At 43.4% G+C, this 24,493-nt stretch overlaps 1 protein-coding gene across 1 annotated transcript in view; it reads left to right on the plus strand.

The window, feature by feature from the left end:
• LOC8024837 (protein Malvolio) overlaps positions 1-22,192 on the plus strand; it is a 53,850-nt gene extending 31,658 nt beyond the window's left edge. Inside the window, exons 8-18 of the mRNA XM_029992960.4 lie at positions 482-637; positions 2,293-2,451; positions 6,373-6,414; positions 6,493-6,531; positions 6,948-7,067; positions 8,865-9,088; positions 10,175-10,334; positions 13,405-13,455; positions 14,173-14,254; positions 16,450-16,480; positions 19,515-22,192. Of these exons, the coding sequence (XP_029848820.2) occupies positions 482-637; positions 2,293-2,451; positions 6,373-6,414; positions 6,493-6,531; positions 6,948-7,067; positions 8,865-9,088; positions 10,175-10,334; positions 13,405-13,455; positions 14,173-14,254; positions 16,450-16,480; position 19,515 (1,065 nt within the window). The 3' untranslated portion in view covers positions 19,516-22,192. The remainder of the gene's footprint in view (positions 1-481; positions 638-2,292; positions 2,452-6,372; positions 6,415-6,492; positions 6,532-6,947; positions 7,068-8,864; positions 9,089-10,174; positions 10,335-13,404; positions 13,456-14,172; positions 14,255-16,449; positions 16,481-19,514) is intronic.
• Positions 22,193-24,493: the final 2,301 nt, after the last annotated feature.

Below are 24,493 nucleotides of genomic sequence, written 5' to 3' on the forward strand. Positions count from 1 at the left end.
ACTTGCGAGTCACTTGTCACCATTTGTTGGAGCGAACAGAAGTTCAGATGAGCCTGTAGCAAATGCAACACTGTCTTACTGTGTTGTACAAATATGTGAATTCACTTATTGTGAAGGCGCAGGGTATGAATGCACCTAGCGGACGTTGCAGTCAGTATATTGACAATTTTAACAAAGTAACTGCGTTGTGTGTGTGGGAAGCTAGTCAGCCCTAAAGGACTTCCATGTCTATGCTGTAGATTAGAGCCAGTGCAGTACACTCCTAGCCTGGGCTTCTTAAGGTGCATCACGCAGTGGTGATATCACATGACTGCACGCCGGTGCTCATCCAGGCTGAAACGGGCAGGGGTGGGGGTCGAAGCCAGGGTCTTGGGGTACTGCGGCGCAAGCTTTTGCTCCACGTGCTCCTAGGTGGGGGCACGTTAACACGTTCAACCGCCGATTTCCCCTTGTTGATTTTGTTTGCCGTGCGGATCCGCAGTACGTGAAGGTGGCCCCGGACCAGGTGAAGGTGGTGGAAGGCCTGTTTGTCCCCTGGTGCGCCAACTGCGACAACCGCGCTCTGCTCCAGGCAGTGGGCATTGTGGGGGCCGTCATCATGCCGCACAACCTCTACCTTCACTCGGCTCTTGTCAAGGTAAAGGCCCCCAGATCGCTTTGGTGTCTGCATGTTGCGAGTTTGGGTGTTGACAATGAAAAGAATTGTACTCCTTTTCCCACTTCTAACTCCCGGTTGCTCTAGCACACCTCTCTTTCATAGAGTAAAGGCCCGTTCACACACTCGCGTTTGCTTAGGACCGAGCTCTCGTGGTATCTTACGACGAGATAGCAATCTAGCGCATTTATGAGGTAACCCTGGAACTTCTTTTCACTAGAGCGAAGGTTCTGCTGTATTCGCGAGATTGAGTGTACCTACCATCTGCGAGAAGGGGTCGTTTAGAACATTGTCAAAAGATTTTTGAGCCAAAAAAGAAAAGAATGATGCGCAAAAAAAAAAAGAAAGGAAATTTACAGAAACTGAAAGTGTTAACAACTTCCCGATAGAGGTATTCTCTCGTCGTAAAGTGATTTCGAGAGGTTTCAAAGCACACTGCTCTGAACGGTTGTGGGAACCAGCTTCAAGTGGCACAAGTTGCATCCGGTAGCTTCAAGCGGCGCAGAAGCCCTCGGACCTTGTAAACAATAAGGTGCGCCATCTGCGCCTAAGCCGACGGTGCGCATCCCCCTCCCTTCTTTCCTCACCCGACCCCACACGCTGCACGTCCGTATGGGCGAAAGCATGCTCACATGGCGAAAGACGGACACCTGCCCCGCACTGTTAGCCGAGGGGTAAAACAGAGTAGGAGAAAGGTTTGGCACGGGGTTTAGCTTGGACCTTCTAAAACAATGCTCGAGCAGGAGGAACCTTTTACTTAATGGCGCGACGATTCCTAGGGTTCCATTTTGAGAACCAGTGACCTAACGGTATAGTCTTCCTTTAGGGTGTGGGTTCATCATCATGCTCGAGCTCTATGGGTTCAGGTTTTCAAAGTGGAAAGCGTCGAATGAAATATTAATTTTTGTGTATACTTTGGACGGGACAGGGCAGTGTGAGGAAATGTTTTACTGGTAATGCCATTAACAAAATCATGCTCTTGTGCTATCTCTAGAGGCAAAAACACTATCCTGTTTTGTTTCATATTTATTTTGTATATATATCGTGTGTTATTTTTTATTCGAAACTGATTTTAAAAAAAAGGTGCTATGATAAGCTACGGGGCTACGATAACAGACGAAAAAATCGCGCGGGCACCTTACCGCACCGGTAGCCTTGCTCCATGCTGCACAAGTGGTAACTTTAGCGCAACACTGCGCTTCTCACACGCTCAAAGTCTTTCTGAAAATGACTGAATTAGTGGTTTTAAATGACACTCAACAAGGTTCTGGGTGGAACCATGTGTCTATTTTCAGTAATTAAAAGTTAACAAATTTTAGTTAGTTACTCACCGGACTGTGACAGTTGTTTGCCCCTCGAATGTCCGCTGAGCTCAAGAAACATATTGTGAAGACTGCATTCATGTAGCGGTAAAGAAATATTTTTTAAAAATTTGTTTCATATAAAAAGTTAATGCCCGGTATACCCATTACTATTTATTCATTAAATTGTTGGTGTTGGGGTACGGATTGGCATAGAAGTTTTTCTTCAAAACCTCTGTCTTTTCTTTTCTTTTTTAATGTTCTTGCGGTTGGAACAGTAGATACTGGTTAGATAGAAGTGCTCATTGTTGTGGTATTGATTGTGGAATTTTTCAGTCGCGGAACGTTGACCGTACCGACAAGACTCAGGTCAAGGAGGCCAACAAATATTACTTTATCGAAGCCTGCATCGCCCTCTTTGTTTCGCTCATCATCAACATTTTCGTCATGGCAGTCTTCGCACATGGCCTCTATGGGAAGACAAACCTGGACATTGTAAGTTTGAGTGTAACATTCAGCGTGTGTCGTAGTCACTCCAAAAAAGGAGTCTCCAGATTTTTTGCACGTTTTCAGACCAGAGTCATTCCTCATTCTCTTCACACCTCCAATTCAGTATGGTAGTAGAGGATGCTCTGATCCACATTTTAATTATCATTATAATAGCATGCAATGTCACTAATCATGAAGTTATTTGTTTTTATATCATCATGGCCATTTTAGGCGTTGCTAAAGGGTTCTTGACCACCGCTGTTTCGGTGACCCTCCCTAGATCGGCAGAAGTAATGGGGAACCCATCGTTTCTGGCTCCCCAGGTGGCGGGTTCGAATCCCGACCGAGGTGCCCGCAATATGACGGAGGCTTATTGCGGAGAAGGCGCTCGTGTAACCGAGCTTTCGGTTGCACGTCAAAAGATCCCCAGGTGGTCGAAATTAATCCTCAGTCCTCCGCTGGGGCGTGCCAGATGCCCGTCGTAGGTTTGGCACGTAAAACCCCCAAATTTGACCATCGTTTCTGGCGGAGGTGTGGTATTGGCACGATTTCAATGACAACAGGGTAACGAAGAAAACTGAATGCGTGCAAACCAAGTTTGAAGCTCTGAAAGGGAGAATAACCAACCCTTCTCACTCGGTGCACACGCTTTGGTTCATTTAGCGTTAGAGGGACAGCGAGCATCGATAAAAAGAGGGTCTTTTTTGTCGACAAGGTGCAAAGAAGCGATGGCTAGGTAATTTCACATAAAATCGAACAGAGGATGGCCGGTCAGCCTTTTTAATTTACTTCATAATTTTATATCTTATTTTCCGCTGCCTGGGAGAAACAAAATCACACTTATTTTCACCCACAACAACAAAAAAAAATTATTGGACAGAAAAATTTCTAGATCACGAAGAGGTGGAAAGTCGCATTTATGTGCGTAACCGAAGTGGTCAACTTTGGCAATAAATAAAGAAAGTTGTACTTTCTTCACGAGTTTCACAATTTTTGGACGAAATATATGTATACTTCACAATACGAAAAAATTGCTATTATTGTTTATTATATTTTTAATTACTAAAAAAAAAAAATTTCGTCTACTTGATCATTTTCCCCCAAAGTCTGCAGGCCTGAATCTTAGAAAATGATTGAGTCACAAATTTAATATTTTGACACAATATGCTAATTATAAGAAGCATAAATTCATTCAAAACTAAAAAAACTTTTATAGACAGACAAGCAAACAACAAAAGCACCAAACTAAAAAATATTCCGAGGACGATCAAAAGAAAACTTGTTCTCGATTTGTTTAAACTCTGGCTAGTTATTCTACTCTATTGTTGCTTCATATTGGTATAATCGATACAGCTTCTCTACCAAACCTCGTTTCCAAGGCCTGGCACAGGCTGTCCCTATGGTGCAACGCGGTGATTGCGACTTTTTATCTTGCGGGAAAATATATTTCGTAATTTAGCTGGGGCAACTAATGTAGCGAAACCTATCATTTGTATGGTCCCAATATATCGCAAATTGGGAATATGGGACATATTTACGGTCACTAAATTTGACGACTTTTAGTGGTTGTATTTTGGAGCTGTGAAATGCAAAACTTTTGCTAATTTCACTCTTTTTTTTCTTCAATCTGCAGAAATTAGGGGTTTATGAATATTAAATGCTCTACAGTGGTTACTTAAATGCTTTGCACGTAATAATAAATTACACACTAGATAGACTGAATTAAACACTTGAGGAGCCTTCTCCAGTATTAAAATTAACAGATTTTGACGAGTCATATTCGGCATTTCACCTAGACAAAATAGTGACTTACTTTTGTGATCAAGATATTAAGGTTCCCACGCGTGTCCGACACATACCCTCATGAGAGCCTTGTTCAGGCAAAGGGGGCGGAGTTCCGACTTGTGATCTTGCGGCGTTATGTTGGTGGAGTGTTTGTAGTAACAAACGAAACATGCGTGTTGGTAATGGATACAGATTTGAGGAAGGGATCTCATAGAGGACGAACAGACAAAACTTCTAACTATACTCTGTTTCATACTTAATCTACAATGCTGCCAAGCCTAGGAGCGCGTGCGCTTGGCTCAGTCCTGCTTCTCATTTGCACGCGGTCTTGTGCAAATCAGGCACTAGGCCAAGCCACACGCTCATGCTCCTAGCCTCGGCAGCATTGTAGATTAAGTATGAAATGGAGTATTCGTGCGGTGTGGCCAATGGGAACACCCGACTTCTCTCCTCTCACTGTGAGGGAGCACAAGAAGGGTTTTTTCATTTCCGCTGCAACCACAGTCTTGCTGCGACGACGGACAACAAACGCAGACATCGAAATCCCTGCGAAGTGTCGCCCGTAAAGCTATTGCTTCAAAAAAAAAAAGTTTTATTGCTCGGCTCAATTCATGGTCCAGGGCTTCAGGGGCCCTATGAAGGCATTCAGGGACCCCAAAGGGACCCTGAATACCTTCATAGGGCCCCTGAAGTATGTATTTTTTCTGCAGCCACTGCTGTAGAAAAAATACATAAACTTGGCAAGAGCATTTGTTCATTATATTAGCATTCACGTGTTATCTGTGACATGTGTAAAGACCAGTGACTACCGTAAAATATCGGGCAAGCGCCCACTCAAACTTTGGAGATAGAGTAAAACCTCGTTATAACAAACTGGGATATAACAAACTAATGGATATAACAAAGCAATCATAATTCCCCTTGCTTGATAATAGTGGGAAGAAATGGACATTGGCTATAACAAACTAATGGTTATAACGAAATAATTATGACCGCTCTTTCAACTTTGTTATAACGAGGTTTTACTGTAATCGCAAAAAAATGGGGGATGGGTGCTTGTCCGGTCATCAATTTTACATATAAATGTACTGTGCATATTTTCTCAGATCTCACAAATTTGGTAATGGGCGCTTAATGTGGAATGGGGGGTTCTACGGTAAGTGAAATGGAAAGCTGCTTGCAAATGGAAAGCTATGACAAACAGAAACAGCCGACACCGAGAACCCTCGAATACATGCAGTTTGCACGCGAGGGTATTTTTGGCAGGTTTACATTTACTCGTGCTTACTTGACGAGCACCGAGACATTGCAAGCCTGCCAAACGTATTGCATGCATGCTGCATGTGTTTAAAGGGGTACTCCGGCGATTTTTTGAGCTACCTCAACTAACTATATTTTCTGACTCCCCGGCCTTTACCCTTTCCTGTATGCTATTTAGTATCGAGAAATTCATAATAGTTATTGCGAAATTGGCAAATGAAAATGATGCAAAAACCAACATTCAAATATACCCGCACTTTTCAGCGCCGTGACGTCAGTGGAAGGCAAGCTTGCCAGTCGGGCGAGCAGTTTAAAAAATAGAATATGCCAATCATTTGTTCCGTGCTGGAGCGCGGGGACTGGAGCGAGCTTCCAAAGCATTCATTTGACACCATGAAACTGCTTCGAATCAGTTGGGAACAAATTCTACAGTCCAAAGAGTGAACCCCTGCACTTCCACTGACGTCACTTTTTCGTTGTTGCCTGTATAGACGTTCAGTTTGAAAAACACGGTGAGGACCAAAATTGTAAATTCAATAACTTTGTGAAAAAAAATTATTTTGACCTAATATTTGGGATACTATTTTGGCGATGTTGTTTGGCGAGTTTAGCAAAATTTCAAGCAAATCGGGGACCATAAAGAAATCGCCGGAGTACCCCTTTAAGGCTCGTCGGTGTTAGTTCTTTTTGTTTGTCTCTGTAGTGGGACTTGGGCATTAGGGAGCATTCTGTACAAGACAAATTTGTTTCATTACCCTTCAGTACAGGTGTCATTATTTCATTCCTTATAGTTTCTGACTTAGGCAAGGAATATCTAATGCAGATTCAAGAGTGATGGTTCCATCGCTTAAAAGTTACATGAGCGGTATGTCTTTGTTTCAGTGGACTCTTTGCCAAGGGACTGATTACAAGAATGTTTTTGATGTAAGCATTTTTTTACATTTTTGGACATTGACCATTGAGAGTTGGAGCAAACTGTTTTACCGTTTTGCCTTGTTTCAGAATAACACTGAGGTTGTGGATGTGGACATCTACAAGGGGGTGAGCATTGCCTGCTTCTGGGAAAGGCTCTCTCTGGCCACTGTAGTCAAGTTGGGGAATGTGCAACATCCTCTCTCATCTGTCACGCACCTCCTTGCTGATAAACATGCACAATGAACACAGTTATTTAACGCCACACCTTCGAGCATAAAGTTTCAAATTTTACTTAACAATGTGATTCACTTGTGCCCACTTGTGACGTGGAAACGGAAAATTTCCTGTTTTGATCACACTTCCGTCTCTACAGTTCCAGTGAAGCGTATATTTTCATCTAAATTATCTTTTTAATGATGCGGGCCGAAAAGGCAGTTCGCAAGCACCAATTCACAGAAGTTGATTATCCCTAGATCGTGCGTGTGCGTATATTGTAAAGGAAACATTGATAAATTTATTAATTTTTGTTCGGTTACTCCCAGGGCGTCTTCTTGGGCTGTGCCTTTGGCATGTGGCCCCTGTACATTTGGGCCATTGGTATTCTGGCCGCTGGTCAGAGCTCCACCATGACCGGAACTTACTCTGGACAGTTCATCATGGAGGTACGTCGTCTCTGTTTTGTCCGGAGCTTTTCCAAGGAGGTGAACGTGGCTCGGCCCAAATGCACGTGGTGTTGTGCATCCCGGCCACCATCCAGCATTTCCCTACACACCTCACCAGTACCGTGCCTGATATTTTCATCTATAACAGGTCAAAGTTACTCTGTTGGATGTCAAGTGAAACATTGTGGTAGACAGGCAATGGGTTTTTCATAGTTTTTAGTAAAAAAAATATTTCACATAAAAATGTTGCGAGTGATACATATGCTATTTTGGGGTGAGGCATTCGTTGATAATCCTGCAGTATTTTCATTTCAATATTCTCACACACTATACTACCACACCCTACATTCTACTTTCTTGAGCTTTGGAAGCATGGCTAAAATGTAAAAGATTTTCACACCCCAAAAACTTCTACTCTCAGTCAGCACAATCAAAACCAAAGCACATGCCTTATACTACCACATTGTTGGAGACAAAACTTGGGATTTATTCATTGAGCAGTATAACATACCAAGTACAATTATGATGCACGGTCAGTAGGGTTGTGCGAATATTCGAAATTTCGAATAGTAGTTCCGAATAATACACTATTCAATATTCGCTTCGAGAAGAACTTCACGATTCGCGTTTTTCGTAGTGTTGATTGCAGTGGGTTAGCCCCGTTGAGTGTTCTTCTTATTGCGCACCGGTGCACTGCGGAGAAGCAATACCCGCGGAAGCGAGTGCCGCGGGTGTTGCTTCTTCGCATTAGCTCGGTACTCGGTAAGAAGCGCACTCAACGGAGTAACCTGCCGCGATAAACATTTGGAAAAAGTATGAATATCGCAGTTGCGTGCTTGGACAGAAACCATACATTCAAAGCGGGATGGTGCTGTATATGAAAATAAATGGAAACTTTGTGAATGTGTATACTGTAAAACCCTTTATTTTCGGGGTCCCTATTTTTCGCGAATCAGTCATAGAAAACATATAGCAACCACTGAAGTTCGCGAATTCCAGAGACCTGCATTGAAATTCTTGAAGAGCGAAATTTTCGCGTGCCATTAAGTTTCGCAAATTTTTTAATTTGCTATATTCGCGAAAATTAAGGGCTCGCGAACATTAGGGGTTTTACAGTATCTACATTGTAGTAAAAGTTTTAAAATTACACTGACTGTTTTGCAAGAGCCTATGTTGGGCAAACATGCCCTTACAGCCTGCATTCATCATGTGTGAGTCATTCTTTTTTAACTCGAAATTAAAGAAAGAATATTTAAGATTTGTAAATTCACTCGATTGGGTATAGTTGGCCTTTTCCGTTGGATTCATTTTATGTCAAACTTGTTGTTTACTTACCATTCCAAGACATCAGACCTTCTGAGGTTACAGTTCATAAATATAGATAGATTAAACTTGGCTTATAAATGAACAGGTGGAACAAACTTTGCAAGTTCCGCTGGGGTTTTGTCTAAGCATTATGTTATGGTAGTGAAAGGCGTGGAAACATTATTCGAGTTTCGATTCGAAAATATTTGGCCAAAACCACTATTTGCTTCGAATTCGCTTCAAACTCAAAATCCACTATTCGCACCAGACTAACGGTCAGTAAAGTGCCTGTTGAGCTGTGTTTACGAGCTTACTCTTGTGACAGCCTGCCTGTGTTTCGTTTAATTCATATATCCTTTCTCATTTGTATTCTCATAAGCTTTTTCGTATTATTCCAGTCACTCCATGCTGTAACATCTCTGCATCTCGCGTCGCAGTTTGCTCTCTGTGTTTCCACTCTTACCGTGGAATAAACGAGCTAATTCCGCACAGGGCTTTCTCAACCTTCCGATCAGCCGCTGGCTGCGAGTGCTGATTACGCGGCTGATCGCCATTGCCCCGACGGTGCTGTGTGCCGTCTTCGGTAGCATGGACCAACTCTCCGGGATGAACGACCTGCTCAACGCCCTGATGAGCCTGCAGCTGCCCTTTGCCCTCATCCCTACCCTCACCTTCACCGCCTCTGCCGCAGTCATGGGGGACTTCAAGACTGGAGCGTGCGTGCCCTCATCTTCCAAGACCACTTTTTAGATGCTCCTGTTTATAAAATAAAGCGGAGTCTCGCTGGCACGGCTTAAAGATTAAATGGGACAGCGAAGGGAGCACAAACCTTTCAAGGTTGGGAACTAAAAGGGGATATGAGATTACAAGAAAGGTGGTGTTTCACACCTTACACTATATTGCCAAAACTCTTGAAAAAAAAGCTTAAGAAGTCATCTTCGCTCCCAACATTCCACTCTTTCTGTTCCCTTTGTTGTGCTCTTTACTCCAAATACTTTTGATGGCTTTACTTTACATATTAATCATCCACTTTTTTGAGCAGATATGAGTATTGTATTTTCCATACTATAGCCCGCATCTGGCCCATGCTCTGCAGGGATGAATAAAAGTGTTTTTTCTTAGATATTTCGCACCCAGTGCATAGTCCGCACTAAACGTGTACTTCATGCATGTCTTGCATGTCTGTAAAAATGTTAATGCAAACAGCACTTTGTGCTGACTCGTAAAGCAATATGAATGCAAGTGCTTCTTTTCATAGTCATTGTTTTTATAGTTAAAATGTTTTTAGCAGAAACAAAAATCAGCGGAAACACTCTTATCATTTTGGAAGCGACGTGGTTGAGGTTTCTGAAAGACTTTGCAGCCACTTATTTACTTGTAGTAAACATTTTGCAAGCAGCGCTGTCAAGTTCAAGCTCGGCAGATTAATTGTTTATTTAAGCACAGCTACCTTGCGTCTCACCTGCAAGGACAGCAGGAGCGAAAGCAGCACACCAACATCTCAACTTTTCTTGCTGAATAATGCGCAGCGTGGAACTGTGCAATTTCAGCAGCTGCACTGGGCGACAACCGCTCCGATATCGAGCATGGTTGAAGTATGAATTCTCGTATAGTCCACACCTTTGGATCGTCTGTACAGCTTAGAATACCAACTTTTAAACATGTACATAGTTCACGGACTATAGTCTGGAAAATATGGTACTAGTAAAATAATAGGAACAAAATGCACTGTGTTCAGAATATGTAAATGTTGGACATAAGCTTTGAATGTTCTCCTCTCTGTCCTTTCTGTATGGGCACAGTGTGACCAAGGTGGCTGCGAGCCTGCTGTCGGCGGTGGTGATTGCCATCAACCTGTACTTTGTGAGCAACTTTGTCAGGAAGGAGCTGCCAGACCACTGGGCTGTCGACCTAGCCATGGTCGTCTTCGGCATCCTCTACCTTGGCTTCAACTTGTACCTCGTGAGCCTTTCCTCTCAAACTCTAAGTCGGGGAGACTGGATAGGGCTACTGTATATTCCATTCCTTGTTTATGTAGATTACATTTTTTTTTTTACTTGGGCAGATGACCCTGGAAAGAAGTGTAATGTCACGATGTAGGATTATAGAGTCATAATGCCAAGAACAAATGCGGTGGCACAGACAGTATGTAACATCATAGACAGACATAATGTCACAACAATCTAACATCACAGAAAGGCATAACATCAAAAACAAATGTAACGTCACGGATTTCTGCTGAATATGATGAGGAAGTTTTTCTACTATATTTAGTGGGAACAGATGCAACATTGTAAAGGGTCCGTACAACCTTTTAATGCAAAAGCATTAACTGTCCCATGGAGCGAAGCCGACGTTGTCTGTAACCGTCTGTAGCAGAAAAACGGCACCTAAATTCTTATTCCCATTAAAACACAAAGAAAAGCACAGCGATGCAAATGCTTCATCATGCAAGCCGGCGGGTGTGCTCAAGTTCAAAGCGGACGCACTTTTGAAATAAAACGTAAAGAAAAGTGCAGCAATGCAATGCTTCGTCACGGAAGCCGCCGTGAAGACGGCATGCTTTGCCGCGCCTGCACAGTGGGGAGTGGGATGTCGCCGCCGGAGCACCGTGTGCGAAAGGGAGACATGTGCAAAAGGAATGCAGTGCAGGCAGGAATGCTTTCACTTTCCTGCACGTAAGCATTCTTAACTGTATCTGCTGAATTTTTTACTGAATCTAGCAGGAAAGCTTACCACGTGACAAGGCCATGTGATGCCACAATACATGTGAGCATATTCTACGTTCACAGGAGTTTGACAGCAGTCTAAGCATTTTTTTCTCTCGCTGCCTGCTCATGGTCAAAATAGAAAAAAATATGACTTATAAAAAACAAATATGGGCAACTCCGCTTCATTTTTGTCCTTGAAAAAACAATGCAGCCTTCTTTAGTATCACCTAGGAAAACTACACGTCAAATATCACGACCTAGTTTTGTCTAAATGTTTCTTAAACAGTCAAGCAAACTTTGCAACTCGCCAAGTTGCCGAAATTGGCTGGGCGAGTTGAACCAACAGTGCTGTCAAGGCAACGGCGTGGCCATAGCCAACATTGAGCTAAACCATTGCCCTATTCGTTTGCTTTTACTTCTTCGGGCAAGCGTAGCAGGTGCCGTCAACAATGTTTCCTCTCGGCGCTCAGCGGTGTCCACGTGATTGACGCGTCTGCGCAGTGCACTTTTTGGGAGACGTCCGGCCGTCCAGCCATTACCGCCGTCTCCTGCTTCAGAACCGCCATTGTCATCTTACCATTTGTGACTTTTGTCTCAGAGTTTTGTTCACATTACGGACACAGTTGTGCAGACGTCGTCGACGCCGCAGTTGTGCAGACGTCGTCGAATGTCGTAAGCACCACAACGTGGTGAAAGGTGCGGTGCAGACGACACTTGCGCCTGGCACACGCCCGCCACAATCCCACCCATCGTTGCGTAGAGGATCACGTGACATCTCGTACCACGTGATAGCCACTATCTTGGCAGCCCGAGGCCAATGTTGCCAGAAAGAGACAAAGTTTCGGTTTAGGTTTCTGCTCCTGTTTAATATTACATTTAACAGTATGTATCCCATTTTTCGCAACACAAATGATGTAGTGTCTTTTATTAGTGCTTTTTAGTGTAAAATCACTCATTATCACGAAGCGGAGTTGCCCTTTAAATCGGATTTGTTTGATTTAAATCAGATTTATTTTGGTTTAAACCAGGTTAATTTGATTCAAATCTCTGTAGCTATAAAATCATGCCTCTTAATTCCTAGATGTATTTTTAAACATGGCATATTAATTCATCAATTTGTCCGATCACTGAAAACATTGCGGAAGAAAGGATTACTGTAAATTTAAGTTGCAATTTAATTAAGAACTTCTTAGTGAGTAAATCTCGCCATAGTAAAACAAAAAAAGCTTGATATATTTTAGTTGGTGAAAAAGCTTTATGCGCTTTTTCTTTTGCATTCTGATTTTCCAGCAATAGGGAATTACTTTTCTAGTGTTAATTTCTTTCTTTCGCATTCGTTGGTAGAAAGAAAGCTCGACGTTCCAACTTGCTCATGTTCAGCCTGATGTACATCTTTCTTGCTTGATGATTCCTCGATTTAAATACAAAACAAATGTACATAGAAAGCATCAAATGATAGACCAGGGGTGGCCAGGCCGACCCGGCCTAAGAGCCGCAAACAAAAGCACAAAAGTTCCAAGAGCCGTGGGGGGTGCAAACTTTTGTTCAGAGCAATAAACGAAACTCTAACTACTTTCAATCTATCCGAGTCAAAAGCAGTCCCACTGTACGTAAGGTAGCAGTAGCACAAGACTACCAAACCGCAACCTGTCTTTCGATTTGAAACGCGTTCCATTTTTTTAGGGGGGGAAGTGCTCATGTGACGGCAGGGAGGCAAGGATAGGGGAGGGAGCTGCGAGCCGCACTTTAACATGCGAAGAGCCACATGCGGTTCGCGAACTGCAGCTTGTCTATCTTGTAATAGAAAAAACGGCAAATTAAATTATATTTTTGAATTATTTCTGTGGAAAAGGTTTGATCTGAATCATCACACCAAAACCGACCCGATTTAGATATGATATAAATCGTGACTGAAATCCTAATTTAAATCAACTTGATTATTACTCTCCACCCTGGCTGTGTGCCATTGGCACTCCATAATTTGTTTTAAAGTTCGAAGTTTAGTCACTACTGCTGACTGTGTCGATACACATGGGATGTGTCCAGGCAGTGCTGAAGGCAACATGCCACTATTTTGGTTTTGGAATATAAATCTGAGATGGTGTCCTGGAAACCTGTCTAGTGACTCTTCTGTGCTCTGTTCGAGAGAGGGAATCTTTGACTATGAAATGCTCCCAAAGTGCTGCTCAAATGGGAGTGTCTGGTGGGCCCAGCATGGTGTTTCGTCATTTTTTTCATAGTGATTTTGGAAAGCTGGCTCAAACTAAGTTCAGCTTGCACGTTTTAGCTAAATGTCCCCATTTTGCTTGTTCTCTTTTTAGGTGGGCTGCCTCCTAGTGGTTTTTGGCTGGACATCTCTCTTGAGGATTCCTGTAAGCCAATCTGTCACCTCTTGTTTGAAGTGACTATTTGTGTATATATGCCAGTTGGTTTGTAGCACATACATAGGAGTAAAATTTGTGATTTTTAACGATTCCAGTGAGAACTTTTAATTGTGTACAGTGGTGTGGCCAGAATTGTTTTCCCGAGCGGCATTTTATATTTCACTGAACGGTTCCTGATATTACTTTCAACCGAGGCTAGAGAAATTTAAAGGTTACATGCTGCAAGATAAGTTCTTTTATAGGTTTTCATTTCCGAGCGAACCTCAAGGCCACACCACCAATCTCAAAAAGCTCATGTTGACTGCCAGTGATCTGCCTCAAGTGGTGTATTCGCACAACAAAATTTTTCATAGAGGAGGGAATTAAACACTATAGAGTTTTGAGGTCATGTGCACCGCGTCACAGATGTTCGCTAATCCCTCGAGCCTGCAGAGAGCCCCGGGCTCATGGTCCCTCTCATTTAGTGAAAGGTTTACTGTCAGGTGCATAGGACTGTGGTTAGTCTCTTTCTTTATTTTTTCCCCGGCCTCGCTCGGATTTCCTAAGCTGCTTCTGCCTTCTCGCGGTGTTTCCTCCTCACAGCTGTATGACGTGCTTGATTTTCTACAGAGATAAAAATTGGTTGTGCGAATACATCATAACTCTCTATTACCCGAAGGGCATTTTCTTTGTGATTGCCGTAATCTGTCTGGTTGTGCTTGGCAGATGATTGGCCACCACTTCCGGGAACGTAACGACCACTCACTCTTTCTGAGCCAGTCGAGCCCAGATGTGTCAGTGGCACAGGGTAAGCTCGGAGTTTTGGAAACTTAAATATTTTCTGCTCCTGGTCAAAACTTGATATTGCATGCTCATGTGAAGATATGCTTCAGTGCAAGAAACTAGGGGGTTCCAACTGTGAGAGAGCCATGGAGGGGAAAATAGCAAAGATGTCCGCTAAAAATATACTGTACCTTTATTCTTCAAGACTGCAGTTTTCCTGGTGACAGTTTGCTGCATATATTGCATGGCAGTGAGTATGATCAACTGAATGTTTTCAGTTCCGTGTCACAAGTGCTAGAAATCTTCAATGCATGCCAAAGAGTGGCAGTGACAGAAAGAGATGGCAAGCAATTGCATGACACTTTTGCTAAGCAGTTTTTGCTTGTGTGATATGTAACCCAAGTTTATTTTGCTGCTACAGTGCCTCTTTGAAAGTGTTATAAACGCTCAGATCCGTGACAACAAGGGATGTCAGATGCTTCCATCATAAACAGCTCCGAAAACTGTGTGCACTAGGACGCAGTCAGGCCAGAAGGCAACAGAGGGAGAATGTTGTTTCTGCCTGGCAATTCTTCCTCTCGCAAACAGCTTGTTCTGCCTTAACTGCAGTTCAGCTGCCTCGTAAGCTAAATGGCTAACACGTTACTGTTTGCTGCTTCTCCCACCTATTCACTAGCAGATCGAGTAAGTGGTAAGCGAATCTGTGCCTCCAAGGTGCCTAGTCTGATCTTAGCATTTCAAGTGTGAGGTTGTCACATCTCAAGTGCTCTAAGCAGGGAAGGCAATAAATGCAAGATCAAATGCCCCATGCACAATCAGCTTCCCCGTTTATACCCCAGAAAAAGGGATTTTGTCTAGTGTCATAGTTGAACCTTGCATATTGTAATACACGCTTCAAAATGTGCAAGAGCCTCCAAGTTCCAGAGTATAATCTTAGTTATTACTTAGTTCAGGGGCATACATTATGTTGTAGCTTGTTTATGTTGCCTTAACAATGAGGCAAGTAAACCAATCCAGCATCATAGTGCATGCATGAAGCTGTTTTTAAGGAATTGCTTGCGCTAGATTTCCTCACTGGCCGCTCCAGTCACGCTCGTGCGACCAACTGGTGAACTGCCGGCAGTGACTTCTGATGAATCCACCACTTTCATTGGCACACAAAGTCCATTCTCACGACTGTTTCGTGAGAGCTTGGTGCAAGTGCAGGTCGTTTTAGTAGTGTGTCCCGCTCTAAGCAGGGGCTTACACGGTGAAGGTGAAGTACATCTAAAATGTGCTTGAAGTAAAGTATGTAGTAAATGAGAGGTTATGTACTTCAAGTAAACTACTAAGTACACCAGGTGCAATGTATGTAAAGCAAAGTATACTATAAATACAGCGTACTTTCAAAGTAAAGTGCAAGTACTTTTCAACACAACGACTATACTCATATTCACCTCAAGAACCAAAGTAAAAAAAAGTCAGGCTCCTGTGGAAGGCTACTAATTTCCCCCTTCATGCATTGAATTAAGATACCTTAGCTTAGCTTCTTGTTATTTATCAAGACATATACGTCTCATGCGCCAAAATCACTGCTACTTTTTCCACAACCAAATATTGCAAGAACTAGTATGTACTTCGCACAGGGCATGAATAATGCGCAAAACTTTTATTTTAGAGCGCATCTCTTAGGCGCCCGTTTCCGGCTTGAGCAGCGGCGCTGGCGCCGCTGCTCAGGCCACCCCAGTAGAATATCCCTCCCAGTATTTGTTCAGAGGGGACAAAGCATCAATTTGTGATACAAATGTACCAAGACCAAATTTGGGGAATGTGCTTTGAAGTTGGGAGTTGTACTTTCCTTAGAAAGTATCAGAAAAATTACTTTGGGTAAAGTACAAGTGCACACTCAGAGAATATACTTCAAGTAAAGTACAAGCTTTCTAACCCTACTTGAAGTAGTACTTTAAGTACAGTGTGCTTGAAGCACTTCCCAACACTGCGAATAAGCCATCTGATGCTCAGCGCATGTGCCTGTCTGAGGCTCGGCAGACTTTCCGAAAATGCTGTTGCTCTTAGTATTGTCAGATGCAGCATGGCTATTTGGTGTAGGAATCTCTGCTTGTCTGAACACTCTATTGTTTTGCGAGGTACGAGAAATTTGCTGCCCAAACACAGTGCTTCCAGTTCATAACTGCCCAGTGAAACGGGCCGGCTTCATTCTTTATCATATTTTTTTGGCAGGGGACAGCGTACCAGTTAGTTCCAAGTTATGGTTAGTATCTACTGGACCTTTTGGTCTTCCAAACTTAGGCTTACTTCTTTGTTTGGAAGTCTGTGTTTGTCTGCTTGCCTTAACCCCCACTTCTAGAGTGGCTATCTTGATAGTCTGTCTGGGTGTACTTCGTTTTGTGGTTTTTTGCCTGAATAACGCCTTGCATGTTAGTGTCGCATGGGTCTGTCCTGCCTGTAGTTGTGGTTGCACGAGGCAGCAGCCTTTATTTAATGTCATGCTTGCCCCTGTGCTTTCCCTGCCATGCATACCCTTGGAGCACATTTGGGTGAATAAGCAGGGTGCAATTATAAAGGAGCAGAAGCATACGTGTTTTATCAATGCATACTAGTTCTACATTTCTTTTTAAAAATGGTGCTGAATGAATTAAAGTTGATACCTGTCCTGCTCTGCATGTTCCTTTTTGTCACAGTTTTTGGGATGCTGGTTTTCTAAGGGTTGAATATTGTCACGAATGACAAAGGATGAGGCGGCGAATAAATGAGGAAACTAAACGTTTAATGGGGCAAAAAGAATAATAATGAGGAAACTAAACGTTTAATGGGGCAAACTTGTGCCCAGAACAAAATAGAGAAAGGCTAGCATTGCAGGTGTCAACGTTGGTGAAACAGAGTTTTCATTTGCAATAGCCTGAAATATTACATTTTTTTTAAGTTTGAGCATGTAAGTTCGGAATGCTTACTGTAATATCCCCGGAGATATCCCACCCCCGAAAGATAGCACACCCCTTATTTTGGCCTGATTTGCAATTTTTTTTTTTTCTTCAAAAACATTGAAAGATAGCACACTTTTAGTAATTTCAGGGCCCTGGCCAATGGTGACCTCGGTGGAAATGGTTTTACTTAGCCACGGCGGGAGATAATAATAATAATAATAATTGTCCTTTATTTGTATCATGCGCCAGAACAACCTCTTGGTTACGGTGTGGTGGCACATAAAAAGTTAAAAAAGGGGAAAAAAAAAAAAACACATGAAACAGTACACAATTTCGAACGACATATGCTCTCGAAATTAAAACATCTCACAAATCAGAAACCAAAAATATGCATATCAAGTAGTCACTTGAACGCAGCAAAATTTAAAAGTATGTCTACAAGAGTCAGAAATTCATTTAAACAAATTTGCATTCGAGCCAAAGGGGACGATCTCGTTTGGACACACTTGAGTTTCTAACGACACGGGCTGGTACGTGAAAGTTTAAAAACGACACAAGATTGCTATCTACTATTTGGCTATATATATTACAGTAAGCGAACAACTTTCGTTCATCACCCCTCCCTGCAATCAGAAGTTTCCCCGGTCACAAAATCTAAAATCACTAGCATTTTTGTCAACTTTTTTTATCACATACCGAAAGTTAGCCTACTCCTTTTTTTTTACCCGATTTGCTTTCGATTTTAGGTGGGCTATCTCTGGATATTACAGTACATGCAAGACAACATTTTCTTAACATTCAAAGAAAAAGGCACTTTCAGCAGGAAACTATAATATAAAGGTACAGCACTGATTGGGTACATGAATTAGTCACACTAGTGTGCTTGTATCATTTCAAGCTTTCCACATGATAGGTGTGACCTAGCCCTTGTACTTTCGAATTTGAGAACCTCTTGGCATGGGGTTCATAGTTTCAACCTCCAGAAGAGAAAGAATTTAAAAACATGGAGTGTTTTGTTTAGATACACCTGAATCAAGGAAATACTCCCTGTCAGTCTGTCTTTTTCTGCTTTTTTTTTCAGATTTGTTTGAGAACAGGGAACCTTAGTTGTAACCAGGCAGTGGTTCAAGAGATGGAGTGTTTAAAATACTAGAGCATTCAGCATGGTGCATGCCATCAGGGTCTAACATTTGTGGCTCTGCTGAATGGTATCATAATGTTAGGGGACAAGGTTATAGCTTTTTACTTTGGCAGTGTCGAATTTCAATACCAGTATCAGTGCTGATAGTACTAACATATTTTGCCAAAATTCAAGTAGCCTATAGTGACAGCCTTTCTTATGTGATGGGAGAGCATTCAATTACTTCTCCTGCTGTCTAACTGTACTGCTGTAACATAATCGATGCAACTTTCCATTAGCATTTCGAACCGCTTTGCTGACGTCCTCCCGAAACACACCGCGCTGAACGGATCGTCCGCAAACTGGCGCTTCAACTGCCGGTCAGCCGCCTTGCAATGGCAGTTAGCTTCCCGTCGCCGCTGGGCCCCGCACTCTCGTTTTGCCGCCGCGTCCCTCGCTTGTCTCTTTTCGCCCCACCCACCGTTGTCGCTTCTCACCGCTTTGGGGGCACACAAAGCTCGCAAGAAAGAACCTTCGTAGTATCTCTAGTCCATTATCTTGCCGTCGAGCATGCACTGAGGAAAGTCCCTGCTCCAAGAACAGTTGTCGATGCTCACGGAGCGAGCGATCGGCGACGGCATGCTTTGTTGAAGTCACATCGCAGACGCAAAAGCGCTAGAGCTGGCCCTGTAAATGCTAAGCATTGAAACAAGTTTTGTTCGTGGTCATTGTACAGATTTCGGCACACTCTACACTTGCATTTCAGCCCTGCCACACACCGACAAGAAAGCAATGAGCGTACACTTTTGTGAACATCTTGTCTTTCATATCTCAAATTTAATGCGTCACCTTGAGGGGCCAAAGTGTAGATGGACAACACGTTGTACACGTGGGTTTAGGAGGATACTTCGTTTCACTCTAAGTCCAGACACAGCCTGTCGGACACTGATCAGACACGATCAAATGCGACCAGTCAGACAGCATCAAAAGCACACCATCATGGTGTTCGACATGTTTTTCTGCGTGTTGTATCATCGCCGAACCAATCATAAACAAAATAGTGTCGGCCGCGTCTAGACCTAAGCTGAAACAATGTATAGTGTAGCTTTTGGTGCTTCGCTTTTGCATGGCTGCTACATTGTAACAGCATGAGACTGTCTCTGTTGTCTCACACTACTACCACGAGGATACTTTGGACTGAGCACTAGTTTGTAACGCTGGTGTTCTTCCTCTTTTTGCAGATGAATGGCACTAGCGGAGGGTGGAGCTTCTGTCCGTCGACGTAGTGGTTACTGGTTCACGGGGACTGCAGAATGGGCAAGACGTAGTCAATGCTTGCTTTGCTAGTGCAGCACTCGAAGGTCCTTTGGGGACTGCGAGTCCCAGCGCCCAAACATGACGAGCAGCCGTGAACCGCATCTCATTGTTTTTTTTACATGCATTGTTGGAGTATAGTTTGTTGTTGCTTTTACTCGCCTGCTATATAGTAGATATATTTTGTTACTTCTAATTGAGAGTCTTACGAGTTTGTATTTTAAATGACGGTCAATAGACATCTATCAATCTGCTTGTCTGCTTTCTACGGTAAAATGTGCATTAATCGATTGAAATTGTTTTACCATAAAATACTGAGCATCCGCCCATCCCCCACTTTCTTGCGATTATATTTCCAAATTTTGAGTGGGCGCTTGATCTGCATTTTACGGTAGTTGTGAGCCACACATTCATTTGTTTGTTGAGAAAGTTGTCAATAGACCATATGTGAAATTGTTCAGATGTCTGGCAACACTCTGTGCGCTGCCATCTTTGTTGCGTCAAGACTCCTCTGCTGTTTGTCAATACACGTTTGCAAGTGCGGTCTGAGGGCGCTGCCATCTTGCTGAGTGGGGTGCGCTTGGGCGCAGCCATAATCCGATTATGATGCCTTAGCAAGGCTTCGTAATCGGATTAGGACGCGTTCAAGCGCACTTCAGGGAGCAAGATGGCAGCGCCCTGAAGCCGGACTTGCAAATGTGTGTAGACCTATTGCTACATTATCCAAGCATCAAGGAGAATGCAGGGATTGGTGTTCCACGCGCCGCACATGCTGGCGTCAGCAGCAGCAACTTTTCTAAAGCAAATACCTAAAACTAATGGCATCTTGCTCGCGCGTTCGTCAACGCTTTATTTTGGTTATTTACTTGGAATCTTTTATACAAGGAAGGCGTGCGCGTGTGGTGCATGGAACACCAATTCCTGCATTCTCCATAATGCTTGGGTAATATAGGAAATGGTCTATTTCGTAGTGTTGTCGGTAACAATCGAGGCCTACTGCTCACCGTCATCGATCCTCACCCTGCGAGCTAAGGGTTAGTATTGTTTTACGCTCTTCTTGTGCATGTACGTGCTTGTCACCCTGCTGGTCGCTGGTTTCTCGCCGCAACCAACATGGCAGATGTACACTTAAGTTTGAAATTCAGCTTTGAGTGCCGGCAAAGGCACGGGTGCCTGGTTTTCGAAAGCGCTTTCTTTGCGCAAGTGCTTGTGCGAGCGAAAAATTCTTCGGAGGTGCGTTTCCGCACCCTGGCATTCGCCAGCGCCAAAGCCAACTGGTAAGATGGAGCTTGTTTTTTGGCGCTCCACTAGGTGGCACTGTGCATTTACATATGGTCTATTGAAAAATCCTCAGCAGTATTAGCGACAGCTTGAAACGCACAGAATTGGGTAGTTGTTCTTAATTAATCTTATTTTTTTGCCATAGTGATTAGTGAGCAGGAGACACCCATACTGTGATTACTGTTATCTTTCTTTTGCTTGCTGAGTCTTTAGCGCACTCAACTGCAATTTTCTCATCGGTGCCTGTGCCTCGCACAATTTTGAATGGATATCTCTTGGTTGATCCATCTTGGTTAAATGTACTAGTGCAGGAAAGCAACAGTCAGCTGAAAGAGTCATGTCTTTCTAGGTGGTTTTGCGTTTTACATTTCTTTATCGTCATCATCTGCCACATTTGCATTTTTCAGTTTTATTATTAGATATCGGTAGATATTTTGCGAGGTGCCAACATATATCGTTGAACCAATGCAAACAATGTATAGTATAGCCTATATTTACACTGTTCAAAGACTCTGTGATCTCCAAACTTTCTTTTTGCAGCATAGTTGCAAGCCCTTTGAGATGGTTTTTTGAGGAAGGTAAAAACTATTACAAGTTATATTTATGTGACAGACAGTTTTTTCGTCACGATTGCTCGAGCCTTTACCAGTCGAATATGCCTTAAGGTGAGGTTGAAACTTTTGGACATTTTATTTCTGTGATGTGTGGGGTGAAGTTTTTGGAGACAAAGAGTAGTTGTATGTGTACAGGTTGTCGTTCCTCAGCTGTGATTTGTTTATAGTACTCTCTTCTTTTTCTCTGGGGCTGCTTCTCTACTAATCTGTGAGCAGTATGGAGGTAAATATTGTGTTGGCAAGTTTGGGCGATATTGTTTTGCTCTGTCGCAGACTGTTCCAACATTTCTGGAGGCCGGAAAAGCATTTCCCACAACTTCGGATAAAGCTTCCGATAACTGGCAACAATGATTTTAAGCATCAAGCTCGAGCTAACAGCTCCTGGGAATAGTGCCATTCATTCGGGTCATACAGCTGCAAAGTGTCCTCCACGCTTCTACCGCGATCAGTCATACTTCTGGCTCTGGTGTTTCCGGTACACCGGCCTGCCTGCTTTTGGGCTCGGAGCTACGCAATACTACACAGAGTGACCTATTTACTAGCTATACAGTCAGACAGCTAGGAAAGTGCCTATTTTAGGCTCGATGAGACATCTCGTTAATATTTATTGAGGACAATTTCTAATCAGACTATAGTTTGGGAAATATCCGGTACCATGAAAACCTGTTTTTGTGATTAGCTAATAATAAAGATAGTTTTATACCCAGTAATTTTGTTCAATTTTTTCGGTGTACAAGGAGAGCTCTTTAGAACAAACCTCAAGCACGCATATCGACATGGAATGGATGAAAAGGCATCAAAATCATCTGATGGGCTGGTTGTTGAACACTAGAATAAAAATATATTGCGAAAAACGAGGACAAGCACTTGTCTTGTTTTCCTCTTCTCGTCCTCTGCACTTTCTTTTTTACTCTACAGCGAGGCTGGATGCAAGTACTTGAGTGTGCTTTATGCAAACCTCGGACCAGCAGCCAACATTTCGCCAAGAGGCTCGGATCGGCTGCTGTTTTAAGGTTTAGTTTGTATTTTATTCTCGGGTCGATACAGTGTGGACGCGAGTGATCTCTACCACGACATGTTTCTGTTCCAGGACTGAAGGGCGGAGGCGAGGTAAAAAGCTTAAAATCGGGTCCAGTATTGTCGCATTACAGAGCTAACTGAAAATTTGATACTGTTATTGGATTTTTGCATGAATACTGCAGATTTTAGATCACTCCATCCAGGGCTGGTGGAGCCTCGTAGAGGCGTGTTTTGAAACTAATTTGGCTCCTTCGACCACGAAAGCAAGATGCAGATTGGGCTCTCTCAATGCCCCCGTATACTCTGTGCATGTCGGACGGAGGAAAGCACAATGAGGGCCGCCGTCCAAGGTGTTGCGTGCCGCCGCCGTTGTTTCAGTGTGAGGGCACCACCTTCGTTGGGGCAGAATAGAGAGCCTAGATCGAAGAGACGGTCCATCTCAAACCATGGAGAGCGTTCGCTATTTGATGGCGGACTCCTCCTGCGGCAATCGGTCGCAAGTGCGCATGCGCTGTGCTGTCGCATGGGGAGAAGGAAAGCAGGAGGAGAGGTGGAGGCGCTTGCAGACGATCAACGCCTTCATCACCTCGCAGCTTGTATGGCAAATGCGGCCCATAAACCACGTGACCATGATCGAGCAATTTGAAACTCTCTGTAATACAGGCTCTCGGGAGGCTAACACCAAGGCTTTGTGCACAATGTTTCGTCTGCTCATGCTCTAAAGATCCTGTATTACAGAAGTTTCTAACTGCTCGTTCGGGGTCACGTGGTTTATAGGTTGATTGTCTGCAAACGTCTCCGCCTTTCCTCCCCACCACACAAGGCGCAGCACATGCATACTTGCGACCAATCTCCACGGGAGGCGTCTGCCACTTTAATTGCAAACGCTCCCCATGGTTGGAGATGGGCCCTCTTTTCAATCGGCTTTTTAGAACATCCCTACGTAGTCAGCGCCGTCTCGCGGTGCACAAGGGCGTTAGAAGAAGATGAGGAATTGGTTAACACGACGGCTTCTGGCAGGCATAGAGTATGCAGGAGGCGTTGGCTCCTCCAAAGTCTCTTTTGTGTCTATCACGTGCAAGATATGGTCCCTATCGTGGCTTATCTTTTTGCCCCCAAGTTAGCTCTAGGACGCTCTTTCTCTCGCCGTCCTAATCCGCACATTGTTCACATATTTTCATACCAGAACCTCCTGAACCGGCGACTTTCTAAAATGGTCCATTGTCCAAAAATGTCGACCAGAGTTTTCTCGTTCCCTTCCTCCACTTTGTATCAAAGCCCTTCATGCTAAAAACTGATGTGCCTAGCTAGGTGACTGGTGCATGACCGAAAAAAATCTGCCTGGTCCTGTTATCGAACCAGGGATCTTCATTACCAACGGAGCGCTCTACCAACTGAGCTAACCAGGAGTTATACGTCAGTAGAGCAAACAGATTTTCTTCCACTAGTCTCACCAACAAGGGTAACGGCCTGCATTTTGAGGTTATGATAATGCAAGGCTGCAAGCGACGAGCTGGACAAGAATGACAAAAATAATTCCCGGACAGAATTATTAAACACAAATCTCCAAACACAGCTGGGTGACTGCTGAGCGACCAGTCACCTAGCTGTGTTGGAGATTTGCATTTTCGACAAAACCCGAGACTGGAGTGGGGGAAAGGGACAACACCACACAGTCTCAAACAAAGTTGAAATTTATTGGACAGAATATCGTGGTTTTATAGAATACAGGTGCTCCGAAAACCAAAAGGAAGCAAATATTGAGGAACTTCTTTTTTCCGAACGCACAAGAGAGGGAGGGAGGACATTGCCTCCCTCTCTTGTGCGTTCGGGAAGGAAAAATTCCTCCTCTCCCTTTTTCCTTTTTTTTTTTTTTTTTTTTTCTAATAAATTTTGGCTGTGTTTGAGACTTTGTGTTGCGTTGTCCTTCCCCCCCTCCCTCTCCAGTCTCGGGGTTTTGTCTAAAATGTTAAAACTTAACCAGCTTTTTA

This window comes from Ixodes scapularis, unplaced genomic scaffold, assembly GCF_016920785.2.
Source record: "Ixodes scapularis isolate PalLabHiFi unplaced genomic scaffold, ASM1692078v2 PGA_scaffold44__24_contigs__length_19508400, whole genome shotgun sequence".
In the NCBI taxonomy this organism is placed as follows: Eukaryota; Metazoa; Arthropoda; class Arachnida; order Ixodida; family Ixodidae; genus Ixodes; species Ixodes scapularis.